Source organism: Chlorocebus sabaeus, chromosome 22 (genome assembly GCF_047675955.1).
Source record: "Chlorocebus sabaeus isolate Y175 chromosome 22, mChlSab1.0.hap1, whole genome shotgun sequence".
In the NCBI taxonomy this organism is placed as follows: domain Eukaryota; kingdom Metazoa; phylum Chordata; class Mammalia; order Primates; family Cercopithecidae; genus Chlorocebus; species Chlorocebus sabaeus.
This window is the reverse complement of record NC_132925.1, coordinates 49,643,930-49,660,473: the sequence shown is the minus strand read 5'-3', so window position 1 is coordinate 49,660,473 and position 16,544 is coordinate 49,643,930. Positions and strand designations below refer to the sequence as shown.

Genomic DNA, 16,544 nt, shown 5'->3' with positions numbered 1-16,544 from the left:
GTCCCTGAGTGTGACGCTCTGCAGCCTTCCCAGCTGTGGGTGAGTGGCCAAGAATGATGGAGCTGGCAGCCAGGCATCTTTAACAGCACCTACCATCACAGAAAGGGATGCCCTGGGGCTAGAGAATGGCAGTAGGTGGACACGGTCCCTCTGTTCATCTGCTGCCAGGAGAAGCCGGTCTGTGCTTGCCCCTCCCTGCCCCACCCTGAAGGAGGCTGCTGTTGGTTTTCCAGGTCAGCCGCCCTGTGATGGAGAAAGTGCCCTACGCTCTAAAGATTGAGACTTCCGAGTCCTGTCTGATGCTGTCTGCGAGGTACGGGCAGGTGGAGGGAGGATGGCACACAAGGCAGAGGTGTGAGCATGGGAAGTTTCAGAACAACAGATAAGGATGTGCCGGTTTTATTTTGGTATCCTTTTGGGTCAAAGGACTTTTTTTCTTTTCAGTGTTTCCTAACCTTTTGGGGAATTTGATAAAAACTTTTCTCCCCCCAAAAAATGTACATACTCATAAAATTTTATGTACAACTTCAGGGGTTTCTAGAGCCCATGGCTTAAATACGACAACAGCAATGTCTCATGTTTGTGGAGCTCTTTATGGATAATTGGGTCTCTGTAGCAACCCGAAAAGTTAAGGCAAGTACAAAATGTATTGTGTGCTGCTGTTCATAAAGTGGCCTGCCTTTTTGCTTTCCTGTCTAGAAGATGAGAGAAAAGAAATAATAAGTGACACTTACGTTGCCCTGTGTCTGTGGTGTCTTAGTCCATTCAGGCCACTGTAACAAAAATACCATAAACTGGGTGGCTTATAAACAACAGAAATTTCTCGTAGGCTGCAGGTCAGGAAGTCCAAGGTCAAGGTACTGGCAGATTCGGTGTCTGGTGAGGTTCTGCTTCCTGGTTCAAAGACGGTACCTTCTCACATAGACAGTGCCACCTCATATGGTGGGAGGAGCAAGGGTCTCTCTGGGACCTCTTGTATAAGGGCATTCATCTCATTCGTGAGGGCTCCACACCTATGGCCTCATAACCTCCCAAAGGCCCTGCCTCCCAACATCAGCGCTTTTGGAAAGAGGATTTCTGCATTTGAATTTGGGGGGACACAAACATTCAGACCACAGGGGGACATGGCCTTTCTATCAGAAAGGTCTGCATTTTCTCCAGGCCCTCAGGTTGCCTGGGATCCTCATCTCTGGCTTCAGACCATGACCTTAAAGAGTATCCCCTTTTCCTTCTCTCAGGGCAAGGTAAGCTGAAGCTCTTGGGGGCTTGGAAACCAGGCAGGTATGGCTCCAGCTAAGGGCAGTTCTTTAGCCAGGGACGTGCATGGCAGGGGTCAGCAAGGCCATGACCCCGGGATGGCAGTGGTGCCTATGGGGGTTTATCCTGCATAGGGGTGGTTCTGAGTGTGAAATGGGATCTAAATGCACTCATGCACATGCATTCTCATAGATGCATTTTCTCATTAAAATCATTTATTAGGTGGGGCATAGTGGCTCATACCTGTAATCCCATCACTCTGGGAGGCTGAGGCTGGAGGATTACTTGAGGCCAGGAGTTTGGGACCAGCCTGGGCAACACAGTGAGACCCTGTCTCAAAAAAAAAAAATTAAGCATGTATTAGCTACACCTCAGTGCCAGGTCCGGGGCTGAGGACACAAACAATTTAGCCCTTGTTGTGCTCTCCAGGAGCCCACATTACAGGTAGGAGAGTTTTAAACTGCTTCCGATGCAGGGCAGTAACTGCTGTAACAATTAATAGTGGTAATGACAACAGTAGCAGGCATTGGACACCTGTCAGGCCTCAGGCACCTCCGTGAGCCTCATCACCACCCTTAGAGCTGGGGTTTGCGGCTCCTTCCATGCATAGGGAGTCGAGGCTTGCAAAAGGGTCACACAGCCAGGTGAGGTGGAACTGGAGTTTGAACCCAAGACTGTGTGGACCAGAGCTCTTATCTATCACAGTCTACGGCATAAGGGAGTAGAAGAGGGCTTGGAAACCCAAAGGAGGGACTGCCCCATCTGGAGGAGTGAGGAAAGGCTTCCTGGAGGAGGTGATGCCTGAGTGGGGGTCGTGGCCTCACCTCTCCTTGTGATAAAATCAAGGGCAGGAGGCTGCCAGCATATAGTTTCTGTTAGTCCGGCCATGACATGAAGGTGGTGACGATCCACATGTGGGCCTTCAGGTGGGGCTGCCCAGCTCCCAGGGCGAGGACAGTGGCCTTTAGTATGTCAGTCACCTTCCTGCTAGTCCAGACCCTTCACACTTGAAGCTCCCAGGGGACAGCAGGACCCACTCATTGCCTTTTAGAGACACGGTGTCTTGCTGCCCACAGTGCTGGCTCAGCCACTGCCCCGCAGCACGGCTCCTGCCCCGGCCAGCCGGCCCTTATGCTTGCTTTCTGGGGCAGGCTGCACACTTACCTGTGGTGTAGGTGCGACATCTAGTGGACACTGAGAACTCCACCCGGCTACCTGGCACACAGCCCGGGCGTAGCTCTTGCCCCTTAAGAAGCGCTCCCTGGTCAGAGCAGGGACTTGGAAAGTGCCTGTTGGATGACTGTTTGGGAAGCTATGTGGGGAGATGAGGAAGGTTGGAGACAGAGATGTTTACCTTTGCCAGCTCCCACCTACCCCTCGTCCTCCACAGGTACCCAGCCCTCTGTCCCCTGCCAGCCCGTTTCTCCTAAAGTGTGGGACCCTCTGGGCCTTCCTAATGACTCTTGCTTTTGCACAATGTTAACAATGTGGTTCCACATCCCACATCTCCCTTCATGTCCACAGCAGCCCTGGGAGTTAGGGGAATATTGTTGCTATTCCAGTATAGGAAGAAACAGGTCCAAGGACAGCTAATGGACTGGTGGTCTGCTAGTAAACCTAGTGTGGCAGGTGATCTGTTCTTTGGTGGTGGTTCTGGACAGTGTGAGAGGTGTAGGCTCAAGGGAGGAGGATGGGGCATCTGAGTGAGGACCTCATCCATGCTGAGATGGAGGGTGGGAGGCAGAGCTGCTCTTGCGTTTGCTCACTCCAGCCCATGCCCACAGCTCCTGTGCAGAGAGGGACGAGTGGTATGGCTGTCTGAGCAGAGCCCTCCCTGAGGACTACAAGGCCCAGGCTCTGGCTGCATTCCACCATAGCGTGGAGGTGAGTGGGTGGGCAAGGCCCACGGGCCACTAGCCTCAGAGACCTGGGGTTCCCTTGGTGGGCACTGCTGTCACCACTCACACCCAGATGGAGGTGTAGCTCCTGTCCTTGGGGCACTGGCTCCCCCTACCCCCCTGCCATGCTCCCACCCTAGTCAGGGGCGGCCTCCGTGCAACTTAGGAGCCCGGCACCCCCAACCCCGTTCTCACAGCCTGGCTGTTTCCCAACCAAGGGTGAGCATCCTGGAGGGTGCAGGAGAGGCCTTCAGCATCAGATCCACTCACCCACACACGCACACACCCTGTACAGAGAAGCAGGGCAGGGCCCACTGGGCTATGCATCTGGCTGGTCTCCTGGCCACATTCCACATTACTCAGCCAATTATGTTGCTACAGATACGAGAGAGGCTGGGGGTTAGCCTTGGGGAGAGGCCCCCGACCCTGGTGCCTGTCACACACGTCATGATGTGCATGAACTGCGGCTGCGACTTCTCCCTAACCCTGCGACGTCATCACTGTCATGCCTGTGGCAAGGTGAGTTGCTCCATCTGGGGTGAGTGTGTGCATGGGGGTGGGGTGGGGGAAGGGCATGTCCCTGCCCAGCCGGGGGCTCAGGGATATCCAGCAGCTACTGCAAGCCCCAGAGTGAGGTGTGTTCACACCAACCCGAGAGGTACAGATTGCTAATTCCCATTTCATAGATCGTCAGACCAGAGCTCCAAGTCCCAGGCCCCTTCCACACCACCATGTGTTCAACAGAAAACCATAGCATACCTGGCTATTGTGCTTGGAGAAAAAAGTATCGTGTAGTGGTTAAGGGCATAGGTTCATCAGAAAAGCAGATAGGCGCTGGCTCAGAAACAAGATGAAGCCTTGCTGGAAAAGTAGAGGCCACACACAGTTCCATGATCAGAACCCGGGGCTCCCTAAGGGCAGTTGTGGGTGGATTAGCAGAGGGAGTGGAGGGGAGGGACGCAGGTCTCCTTTGCACGCACTGAGAGGGGTGAGAATCTTCCCACCTGGGCCTGCAGATCGTGTGCCGGAACTGTTCACGGAACAAGTACCCGCTGAAGTACCTGAAAGACAGGATGGCCAAGGTCTGCGACGGCTGCTTCGGGGAGCTGAAGAAGCGGGGCAGGGCTGTCCCAGGCCTGATGAGAGGTAACCTGGGGACCACTTGCCTTCTTCCAAGTGGCCTGGTGGCTTCTCCCCAGGCTCCAGTGGCTTGTCTGTGGTCCATGGTTCATGCCGGAAACCGCTTTCCCTGGAGGGAGTTGTTCACTCCATGGAGGGAGGAAATAGAGGTTCGAGCTCACACCAGGGCACCATTTCCCAAGATGTGCAGAACTGATCGGTGTCCCCAGAAGAAGAGCTCTGTAGCTAAGCTTAGGAGTCAGTGTGTCTGTAAGGGGACAGAGGCAGGGAACTCCTGTGTCCTTTATCACAGAGGCCCTCTCGTTAAGTGTCCTATGGGCCTGTGTCCTGTGGCACCTTTCTGGGACTAAGGACTATATGAGCCTGGTAGCAAAGGAGCTGGGGTCGGAGAGGGGCGAAGCTGTTCCACACAGGAGCCTTGGGAAGCTGAGCCAGCCCTTGAGAGACCCGGTCAGTGCTGAAGGGACAGGCCTTGCCCTAGCAGGGTGAAGTTCCCAGGAAGGAGAGCTGGTGTATCTTGGGCCTAAAACTAAAGTCTTTCCCTTGCCTCCACTCCATGGGGCTAGACTGAGGTCATCAGAGAAGACAGCCGAGGCCCTGCTACCTGGAGGCCTGGAGGTGAAGGGCTGTCCAGTGCCCTGGAAAAGCATCCCCTCCCCATCCCCCATAGCCTTTGTCTGTTCCTGCAGGAGGGAGAGTGCTTGACTTTCAGATCCCACTTAACCCCCATGGCTCACATTCCTAGAGGGATTTTACAGGAATCAGCATTCCAAAGACAAGCCACAGGCACGCCTCTCACCTCCCTTCCTCACGGCTTCTTTCGATTACAGAGCGGCCTGTGAGCATGAGCTTCCCACTGTCTGCACCCCGCTTCTCGGGCAGTGCCTTTTCATCCGTCTTCCAGAGCATTAACCCCTCGACCTTCAAGAAGCAGAAGAAAGTCCCTTCAGCCCTGACAGAGGTAAAGTAGGCAGGGCTACCCAAGCGGGAAGTAGGGGATTTGGAAGGTTCATGGTCCTCCTGGGTAGACGGGGTCAGACCCTGCCCTGTCGCAGCCTGACCAGTCTCTTCTGGACAGAGCATTCCTAATGGAAGCATCCCAGCTACGAGGACTGACTTGACAGTGATGGTGCTAGGAGACATCTTTCCCATCCTTCTCTCTACCTCTCCCCTCCTCCTCTTTCTTTTCTCTCCTTTTTCTCCTGCCCCATAGCCTAGATGTAGTACTCAAGGAGACTGCACAGATCACAGGGGCTCTTCAGTCTAAAGGAGCCAAATTCCTGGATTGGTCCTTCCATGTCAGGCCTCTAAGCTGCACTGTCCCCTCATCCTAGGGGTCCCAACCGAGCTCAGGCATTGACGTCCCTGGAGGCCATGGGCTCCGCAGGAAACTTCAGAATTGGCTAAACTCAATTGTATCCCGCAAATAGGACCAGATTGTATGTCTGTATTTCCAATCACAACCACAGACCAAGGTATGCCTGTGAATACACAAGGGGTCCACAAGTGTGATCAACTGCTTCCAAGTTAGTCCATTAATATCAAGTAGCAGTAGCAAGGGTTTAAAAAGTGTTAGGGAATGGAAAATTTAAATAGATACAGTTTTATCCATTAACTTGTTCCTTTTGCAAATTAAAAATCTTGGAAATAACACACAGGGCGCGGTGGCTCACGCCTGTAATCCCAGCACTTGGGGAGGCCAAGGTGGGCAGATCACGAGGTCAGGAGATCGAGACCATCCTGGCTAACACGGTGAAAACCCATCTCTACTAAAAATACAAAAATTAGTCGGGCGTGGTGTCACGCGCCTATAGTCCCAGCTACTCGGGAGGCTGAGGCAGGAGAATCGCTTGAATCTCTGGGAGGCGAAGGTTGCAGTGAGCTGAGATGGCACTGCTGCACACCAGCCTGGAGACAAAGCAAGACTGTCTCAAAAAAAAAAGAACACATACATGGTTAAACATTTTTCCCAAAAAAGTACAAAACAGCACATATGATGAAAAGTGAGTCTCTCATCCTTCCCAGCCTCCCTTAATCCCACCACCATCAAGTTTCTTATGGATCCTCCTAGAAATTTTCATGCACATACATAATACAGATGTACATTCATATATCTTCTTTTTCTACCCAAAAGACAACATATTATACAGAATCTCTTCTGTTTTCTCCACTTAATTTGTCTTAGAGGTCATTTCATAATCACATATATGTATAAAGCTCACATTTTTTACATTGCATTCCTCTTTTACTAGTAAGGAAATTGAGACTTAGAAGAAGTCAGCAAATTGTTCATCATTAACCACCTAGTAATTGGTAGAGCCTGGATGGGAAATCCCAGGTCGGTATTACTGCAGTCCTGTGTTCCTCACCACATAAAGCCTGTGGACAGAATATTACTACCCCCCGCCACCACAAAGAGTAGTAATAATAATAAAAGGACTTAACACTGCACACACCCCACTAGGCAGGAGACTATAAAACCTTTTAGGCCACAATACAAAGAGGATCCCTCCCTAAATGTGAAAAAGAGATAAGTTGAAAGTGCAAGAGTTAATTTTAGAAGGAAGAACCTTTCCCCTAAGTACCTGAACGAAGTTTCTTGAGTCGAGGGGCTGAGGTTGGGAAAGGGAACCAAGAATCTGAAACAGCACTAGGGGGCAGCATCAGCATTCCCAAAGTCATCTGGGTCCATTCATTAAATCCTGTTTCTCAAAGCATGAAGCACTATCTTGCTGACTTTGGTATTGGGTGGATCCTGAGACCTTATCCAATGTCAAAGCAGTACAAGTAGTCAGCCAAATGGTTTGCAGTGTCATTTTGAATTGTGCTGTTTGAACTGTGCCCGACCACTGGGGTGGCCTGACTGCTCTGCTTTCCTCCTGCCAGGTGGCTGCCTCTGGAGAGGGCTCTGCCATCAGTGGCTATCTCAGCCGGTGTAAGAGGGGCAAGCGGCACTGGAAGAAGCTCTGGTTTGTCATCAAAGGCAAAGTTCTCTACACCTACATGGCCAGTGAGGTAGTAGTGATCTGCACTCTTTCCCCTCTCCTGTGAAATGACCCCTGGGGCCTGCACACCTGCAAGGCTGTGTGAGTCCTGGCTGCTGAGCCAGTTCTCGTGGCAGTCAAGTCTTTAGTGAGCAATGCCATGTGCTCAATGTTGCTGTGGCTACACAACCACTCACCACTTCAAAATCTAAGGAATTTGCAGTTTCTTTGTGGAAATAAAAAGGTACAGACATGCTAACCTGTGCCACAAAGTGTTTAAATGTCACAGGCCCAGCATCTAGGACAAAGACGAGACAAGCCAGCCATGCCACAAAAGAAAATGCCTTCGTACTGTCTGCTTAGATTGCTTGGGGCAAAATTCAGCAGTGTGGAGGAAGCTACTCCCTTTTTGTCCATCCATTTCTTTTAGAGGGTAACTCTGGTAACTCTTCTAAAGAAAACTGAAATCTGTATTTTATAGAATATCTTACTTTAGGCGAGAGAACCTTGGAAATCAAGTTTACTTCCAGAGTAGACAGATGTGTGGCTGTGGTTGTGTAGCAGGGTGCTATCTGGCCCTGACCCAGGCTGAACCTGTTGGATAATGTGAAACATTTCTATCTCCACGCTCCACCAGCTGGTGGCTTCTAGGTGGTCAGGCATAGTTTCAGCTTTGAAAATGGGAGTTAAATGTATTCTGATGAGCTGCAGAGGGTGGCTGCTTTGCCCCACTGGGATGTGCATGTCAGATAGGGCTGGCCCTTCTCCCCCGGCCACAGATGCTAGCAAATGTGCAAAAGGCACTTCCTTCTTTGTGGCATGAAGCTTCCCTCTGGAAGGTTGCAGTGTGCCCGTCCCCAGGGATCACAGAGGATGACTTTCTAGAAGAAATTCCTTTGGAGCCATACTTAAACACTTAGCAAGGCCCCACATCTGTTTACTCTAAGCAAAGCAGGCAGACAGGGGATCTGCCATAGGCCTGAGTGGCTTGGGCACCCTGTGAGCCACACCCCACCCTGAGGGACCTTTGCCTGTGTCCACAGGTGGGGCCTTCCACACTGTGGGGATTTTTATCTTTCCAAAACAAACTGAACAGTTGTCATGTAAGTGACAACATAAGCTTATTTTAAAAGGTAGATTTAGGGGCCTGGCACAGTGATTCAAGCCTGTAATCCCAGGACTTTGGGAGGCTGAGGATCTCTTGAGGCCAAGAGTTTGAGACCAGCCGGAGCAACATAGTAAAACCCTATCTCAACGAAAATTAAAATGAATGAATTATGGACTTAAGTATGACTCCAAAGCAGTTTCTTCTAGAAAGAGGAATTTACATAATTTTTCAATAAACCTGTTCTAGCAATGGGACATAGCTTTCAAATCCCATCAAAGAAAAAAAGGTTCTGATGAAGTAGATAGCTGGCTTGCACTGTCTACACCACCATGCACCGCTGTCATGCGCCCTGAGGTGGCGCAAAGCTGATCCAACTTGCTGTTTAGTAACAGTCCTGGAAGAAAGCGGCTATCAAAAATACATTGGAATCTTTATTTTTTCCAACATTTTCTGTTGTTTCAAGACAGGGTCTTGCTCTGTTGCCCAAGGCTGGAGTGCAGTGGTGTGATCACTGTTCACTGCAGCTTTTAACTCCTGGGCTCAAGCCATCCTCCCAACTCAGCCTCCCAAGAAGCTGGGACCACAAGTGTGTGACACCATGCCCAGCTAATTTTTTTTTAATTTGAATTTGAATTTTTTTTTTTTGAAATGGAGACTTGCTCTGTTGCCAGGCTGGAGTGCAGTGGCACAATCTCGGCTCACTGCAGCCTCTGCCTCCCAGGTTCAAGTGATTCTCCTGCCGCAACCTCCCCAGTAGCTGGGACTACAGGCGCCTACCACCATGCCTGGCTAATTTTTGTATTTTTAGTAGAGATGGGGTTTCACCATGTTGGCCAGGATGGTCTCGATCTCTTGACCTCATGATCCACCCACCATGGCTTCCAAAGTGCTGGGATTACAGGCGTGAGCCACCACGCCCAGCCAATTTTTTTATTTTTTGTAGAGGCAGTCTCACTATATTGCCCAGGCTGTTCTCGAACTATTGGCCTCAAGTGATCCTCCCATGTTGACCTCCCAAAGTGTTGAGATTACAGGTGTGAGCCACTGTGCCCAGCCTATTTTTTCCAACATTTTATTATTTCTTTATTATATTTATTGTTTATAAAAATTTTCAAACATAAAGGAATGTTGAAAGAATTTTACAGTGAACTGGCAGGGCATGGTGGCTCATGCCTGTAATCCCAGCACTTTGAGAGGCTGAGGCAGGAGGATGACTTGAGGTCAGGAGCTTAAAACCAGCCTGGCCTACATGGCGAAATCTCGTCTCTACTAAAAATACAAAAATTAGCCGGGCATGGTGGTGGCACACACCTGTAGTCTCAACTACTCAGGAGGCTGAGGCAGGAGAATCGTTTTGAACCCAGGAGGTGGAGGTTGCAGTGAGCCAAGATCACACCACTGCACTCCAGCCTGGGCGACAGAGCAAGACTGTCTTAAAAAAAAAAAAAAAAAAAAAAAAAAGAATTGTACAGTGAACTATCGTATGACCATTAACTGGATTGTACAATTAACATTTTCTACTTTTCTTTTATCAAGTACCTCTTTATTCATCCTTCTATACCTTTTACTTTTTGATGTTTTTCAAAATATACTTTCCCCTAAGAATTCAATGTTTTTGTACTTTTTTTTTTTCCTTTTGAGGTCTAATTTATATATAGTGAAGTACACAAATCTCAAATATACTATTTAGTGAGTTTTGATTAATGCACACACCTACAAATTGCCACTATCATCCCGTCCCCAGAAGCAACACCCTGTTCCAATTTTTTTTCTGCCATAGATTAGTTTTGCCTCTTGATCCTCAAACAGATGGAATCATGTGTGACTTCTATTCACTATGATGTTTTTGAGATTCATTTATGTTGTTGCATATAGCAGTAGTTCACTTCTTTTTATGGCTGAGTAGTCTTCCATTTTGTGACTATACCAGTTTTGTTTAGCTGTTCACCAGTCAAAGAACATTTGGATTGCTTCTAGGCTTTGGTGATTGTGAATAAAGCCGCTTTAAACATTTTCATACCAGTATTTGCAGGAACATAAATTTTTATTTCACTTGGATCATTACCTAGGATTGGAATTGATGGATCATAAGGCAGGCATATATTTGGTTTATAAGGAATTGCAAGACCTTTTTCCAAAGTGGTGTGCCATTTTACACTCCCCCAACAAAGTGTGTGAATTTGAGTTCTGGTTGCTCCACATCATTGCTAACACTTGGTATTGTCAGGCTTTAAAATTTTAGCCCGTCTGGTGGGGAGTGTTGAGGTAAGTCAATGTGGTTTTAATTTAGATTTCCCTAGTAATTAATGATATTAAGCACACGATTGCTTTCATGTGCTTATTGGCCACTCATTTCCATTTGAGAACTGTCTATTCAGATCTCTTGTTCATTTTTTTAAAGTAGGTTGTGCCTGTTATTGAGTTATAGGAGTTCTTTCTGTATCCTGTATACCAGGCTTTTGTCAGATAAATGTTTTACAAATATTCTCTCCCTGTCCGTGACTTGCTTGTTCATTTTCTAATGAATGAATGAATGAATGAATGAATCTTTTGATGAACAGCAGTTTATAACTTTGAGGAAGTCTGTTTGTCAGTGTTTCCTTTTATGACTGTTGCTTTCTATGTGCTAAGGCATTTTTGTCTATTACAAGCTACAAAGTTATTTTCCTCTATTATTTTCTGAAAGCATTAATGTTTTAGCTTTTACTTCTAGGTCTATCTCAAATTAATTTTTGTTTATGGTATGACATGGGAGTTGAGGGTCCTTTTTTTCATTATGGATATCCAGTTGTTCCAGCACCATTTGTTAAAAAGACTTGCCTCTCCCTATTGGATTGCTTCAGTGTCTTTGTTAAATCTCAAATGATTGAATAAATAGAGGTCCATTTCTGGACATTCCATTGTGTTCCATTCATACATTTACCAATCGTTATGCCAGTACCAAACTGTCTCAAATACTATAACTTGAAGTCAGGTTCTTTTTAAAGGCTGTTTCGAGGCTGGAAAGGTGCCTACACCTGTACTCCCAGTACTTGGGGGAGACCAAGGCAGGCAGATCACTTGAGGCCAAGAGTTCAAGACCAGCCTGGCCAACACAATGAAACCCCGTCTCTACTAAAAATAGAAAAAATTAGGGAGGTGTGGTGGTGCATACCTGTAATTTCAGCTACTTGTGAAGCTGAGGTGTGAGAATCGCTTGAACACAGCAAGCAGAGGTTGCAGTGAGCTGAGATCACATCACTGCACTCCAGACTTTTTTTTCCCAGGCTCTGTCTCAAAAACAAAACAAACAAACAAACAAAATGTTTTGGGCATTCTAGGTCTTTTGCGTTTTCATATAAACTTATCAATTTCTATGATAGTGATTATGGAATCTATAGACCAATTTGGGGAGAGCTGGCATTGTAATATTGAATCTTTCAGTCCATGAACATGGTACATAAATTTTCATTTATTTAAGCCTTGAATTATCTTTTAATGTTTTGTAGTTTTTAGTGTAGACATCTTTAAATATTTTCTTTTTTTTTTGATGCCATTTTGAAAGGAGTTTATTTTCTAGTTGTTTGCTGCTACTATATACACATAAAAACTGATTGTCTTGTGACCTTTCTAAATTGATTTTTAGTTCTAGTAGTTTTGTGTTTTTTTGCAAGCACGAATAGTTCTACTTCTTTTCTCATCTATATGTCTGTCTTTTTCTTTCCTTAATATAATAGTTAGGGCCTCCAGTACAATGTTGAATTGAATTGATGAGAGTGAACACCACTCTTGCCTTGTTTCCAATTTTAAGGGAAAAGCATTTGGTGTTTCACTATTAAGTATGATGTTAGCTGTAGGTATTTTATAGATGCCTTTTGTTAGTTAATGAAGTTTCCTTCTACTCTAGTTTGCTAAGAGGTTTGTGCTTTTTTGTTTTTGTTTTTACCATGAATGGATATTGAATTTTGTCATAGACTTTTTCTGATCTAGCAATCTTTGAGGATTCCCTTTATTTTAAAAAAATATTTTTTTTCTTAGTTTTCTGGGGTTGTAGGGATGAGGTCTTGCTGTGTTGTCCAGGCTGGACTCAAATTCTTGACCTCAAGCAGTCCTCCTGCCTTGGACTTGAGTGTAGCTGGGCCTACAGGTACATGCCACTGTGCCCAGCTTGATTCTCTTCTATACACAAACTGTAGTCCCCTTCTTCTTCCTCCCACCACCATTCTAATATGCTTAATTATATCTCTTTATGTGTTTTTACAAAGTCTGTATTGTTTATGAACATGTATGTTTTTACATAAGTGTGTATAAAAATGTCTTTACCTATATATAAAAATCTTATTCCACTGAGCACTATATGTGTAAGAGCCATCTGTGTTCTTTGGGTACATCTCATCAAATTGTTAGCAACTTTATAGCACAATGTAAGTGCTCCATATCAAAATACTGTAAATGAGGTTTTGGAGGACTGAGTACAGAATATGTGATCAGAAGTAACTGCAAAACTGGGTCACTGACTGATAAATCCATGGAAAAAATATGGGGTTAGAAGGTAGTCATGAGTGCAAATTCTGGATCTGCTCTTTAATGGCTGTGTGATCTTGGGCAGTTAACCTTTTATGAGCCTTGGTTTCTTCTTAGAATAGGAGTGACACATTCTATGATTGTTGTGAAGATTAAAGATAATGAAATGTAACTGCCTGGTCCCTGATAAACTGTCACAGTATGTTGAGTTTCTTTTTTTTTTTTTTGGAGACAGTCTCACTCTACCCCCCAGGCTGGGGTGCAATGGTGCGATCTCGGCTCACTGCAACCTCTGCCTCCCGGGTTCAAGCCATTCTTCTGCCTCAGCCTCCCAAGTAGCTGGGATTACAGGCACCTGCCACCACACCCAGCTAATTTTTGTATTTTTAAGTAGAGATGGGATTTCACCGTGTTGGCCAGGCTGGTCTCGAACTCCTGACCTCAGGTGATCCACCCACCTCGGCCTCCCAAAGTGCTGGGATTACAGGCATGAGCCACCGCGCCCAGCAAGTGTTGAGTTTCTTTCCTTCCTCAGGGCTGGCCCTGGAGGGAAGTGAGGGTCAACAGTTTGTGTGTGGTGAGCCCACAGGTGCCAAAGCACATCCCACACAGAGGCACTCTTCATGCATCTCAGATTGGAGATAACAGCAAATGACTATGCAGAGTGTGGTGTTTAATGTCAGTTTTTCCTTCTGTCCTCTGCAGGACAAAGTGGCCATGGAGAGTATGCCTCTGCTAGGTTTCACCATTGCTCCAGAAAAGGAAGAGGGCAGCAGCAGTGAAATAGGACCTATTTTTCACCTTTACCACAAGAAAACCCTATTTTATAGCTTCAAAGCAGAAGATACCAATTCAGCTCAGAGGTACCAAAATAACTAATTAGTCTTATACCTTTTTGTTCTCTCAGAAGGAAACAAGTCGTTTCTTGGGGCTTTGGCTTCTGTTCTGCTCCATTCATCCTATCCCATTAGGTCCCTTGGGCCATAGCAGGACTGCAGAACTACCTGTTCTTTGTCACAATCATGTTTAGACTGTCATGATTCATTCATGAATCAAGCATGCATTGATTCAGTAAACTTTTGCACTGTGTTCCAGGCCTTTTGCTAAATATGGAAAACATGTTTGAGAAACAAATATGAATACGACATGGTCCTTGACTTCAAACTAAGAGGAATCTAGTCCAGTCATTTCTAGGTTCTGTGAGCAGAGTCATAGGCAGAGCCACAAAACCAAATGTCCTCTCTGTTCTGTTTTATAGGTGGATCGAGGTCATGGAAGATGCGAGTGTGTTATAGCAGTTATCAAGCATGTGGACTTGTAACAAATTCTTAGGTCAATATGTGAATGCTTTTAGAAGCTAAGCTGTGGCTCAACTCATCCGGACACACACCTGGATTCAGCAATGAGGCCTGACCTTTTTTGCTATAACCTCCCCACCACTCTCCTTCCCTTGCCAACATCTTCATGAGTGGAGCCCTTAAGGGATATTTATGGACCTCTCCTTTTCTGTGTTTTCCACCGCCACCCCCACCCGCCACCCGGTAATAAACTATTTCCTTACCCACAGTGAGTTAAAATTTAGTAAGATGAAGATGTGGAAACCAATAGAAAAGTACATTTAGAAATGCAGGTTTTTTAGTAGAAAGAAGCTCTTACAGTTTTTACTCGTGATAAATCTTATCACCTTTCAAAAATGGATTGTGGTGCCTCAGGTGAAATGAGAAGCTATCAGTAACAGCTACTCTCATCGAAAGCACTTTATTATTTTACGGAGCTGCAACCTCCAATTTTGTGTTTTCTAAGTGATTTACTTAAGTCAATAACAGATGGAATCCTGTGGACTAATGTGCCACCAGTTTTCTAATGAGGGTGTACATAAAATTGATTTGTGCAGACCTGGCTGTGGCTTGCTGGTGTGCAAGCACACATCACTTTAGAGGGGCTGCGCCCCACCAGATAGGAGGGGAAGGATTTTCTCCTCCAGTTGACCTTGCGACCTGTATACTAACATAACTTATAAAAGGAGGGGTCCCGCCTCCCCAGAGCAGTCCTCAACACTATGTCAGTGCTGGAAACGCAGCCACTGGCAGATCTGGCCCCCAGAGGTCACCGCAGAGCCTCTGAAGAGTCAGGGTCTGCTTTAATTTATTGTGTGCCTTCCTGTGTTTACCTCACTCAAGCTGACAACATTGTTTATGGGAATCTATCCTTCTTTTAGACACATGGCAATCCTTGGGCTGTATTACTGAAGGCTTTTTATTTTTTGAGAGGTGAAAAAAAGAGAAAACAAGTTAGACTCCAAAGGTGAATTCCTGGTCTTGGCAGATAGCTCTGGACATAGCGAGGGAGCACAGAAGTCGTGGCCTGAGGCTGTTCTATGGGCACTTGGGGCTAAATTGCCTCCTGAGGGTGACTGTTGCTCATTCTGCTGGACAGGTTTTTACGTAAAGCAAAGAGCATGTGAGGGGTGGGATTCCTTGTTACTCTTACTGCAATAAAAATCAATTGTCTGATATCCTGTCCCCATTCTGTTGCTGCCCTGTCCCCTACAAAAAAGGGCATTTGCTGACAAACTTTTTATAAAAAGCACCATCTCCAGGACTTACTTGCATTAAATATTTTCAGGGGAAATCTTTTTTCCAGTTTGCAGTTGTTTAAAAATGTTTGCATTAAACATATAACTAATGATTCAAACTAAGTGATTAGACAGTGTTTTTGTTAATTTTTGAGGGCTTAGTTCCAACTGAATCATTTTCATCATCAGACACTGAAATGGGCTTTCTAGGGCTGTTGAGCAGAGCAGAACTTCAGTACCAGGCAGGGGTAGTTTCCCCGGTCTGCTTATGTTGCCGCCCATGGTCAGTTTCTGAGTTCCAGATAGAATTACGGGTCTGAAAGTCATCAGAAGGCCTCTTTTACTTTATATTATCCTATTTTGGATGTCCTGTAAAGAGGTAATAGGGCTTTTATTTCTCAGTGAATAGTTACCCTAATAAAAATGTCTGGGTTATAGATGAAAAACACACTGGATGGGTTTTGTAAAAGGAAACTGGCAGGGGCTCATGTGTGACTGGGCAAGGGATCACCTTTTATCTGGACCTTGTATTACGTGTCCTTCTTGTGGTTCTTTGTGTACTCATTTCAGTCTAATTTCTACTACCTTTTCTACTGGGGATGAAGCCACCCCACCTGGTCAGAGGGTGCTCCTTCCCACTAGATCCAGATGCTGGGGAAATAACCAGCCATGACACCACGGAGATGCTGCTCGAAGTCCCCCGTAATACCTGCTCTGCTCCTCTGCTCCCTGGGCACAGAGCAGCCCCTTCACTGTGCACCCCAGCAAAGGCCATGTTTATCAGGAAGAAGCAGCACAGACAAGCCACTCAAGTTGCTCTGAGCTTTGGTGTCTTCTATTACATGGAGATCATTCTAGCTTCTCCCACAGGTTCAGGGGAAAAGGCACAAATGGAATGTTTGTGAAAGCGGTCTGAAAAGAGCAGAGCCCATAACTTTACTTTTACTTTGTATAATAACACCATGCCCTTCCCCACTGGTTTATTAAAGTTTATTAAAGTTTGTTAAAGTGGGCCCTGCTCTTTAACTGTACAAAATGAAGACAATACACAGAAGACCTTTTTCCTTATCCATGAAAAT

At 46.2% G+C, this 16,544-nt stretch overlaps 1 protein-coding gene across 1 annotated transcript in view; it reads left to right on the top strand.

Moving 5' to 3' along the window:
* The window catches only part of FGD5 (FYVE, RhoGEF and PH domain containing 5), a 122,372-nt gene extending 106,851 nt beyond the window's left edge, over window positions 1–15,521 (top strand). The window contains exons 14-21 of the mRNA XM_007985334.3: window positions 234–313; window positions 3,042–3,141; window positions 3,537–3,674; window positions 4,172–4,301; window positions 5,126–5,256; window positions 7,182–7,310; window positions 13,596–13,753; window positions 14,149–15,521. Coding sequence (XP_007983525.3) covers window positions 234–313; window positions 3,042–3,141; window positions 3,537–3,674; window positions 4,172–4,301; window positions 5,126–5,256; window positions 7,182–7,310; window positions 13,596–13,753; window positions 14,149–14,185 — 903 coding nt within the window. The 3' untranslated portion in view covers window positions 14,186–15,521. The remainder of the gene's footprint in view (window positions 1–233; window positions 314–3,041; window positions 3,142–3,536; window positions 3,675–4,171; window positions 4,302–5,125; window positions 5,257–7,181; window positions 7,311–13,595; window positions 13,754–14,148) is intronic.
* Window positions 15,522–16,544: the final 1,023 nt, after the last annotated feature.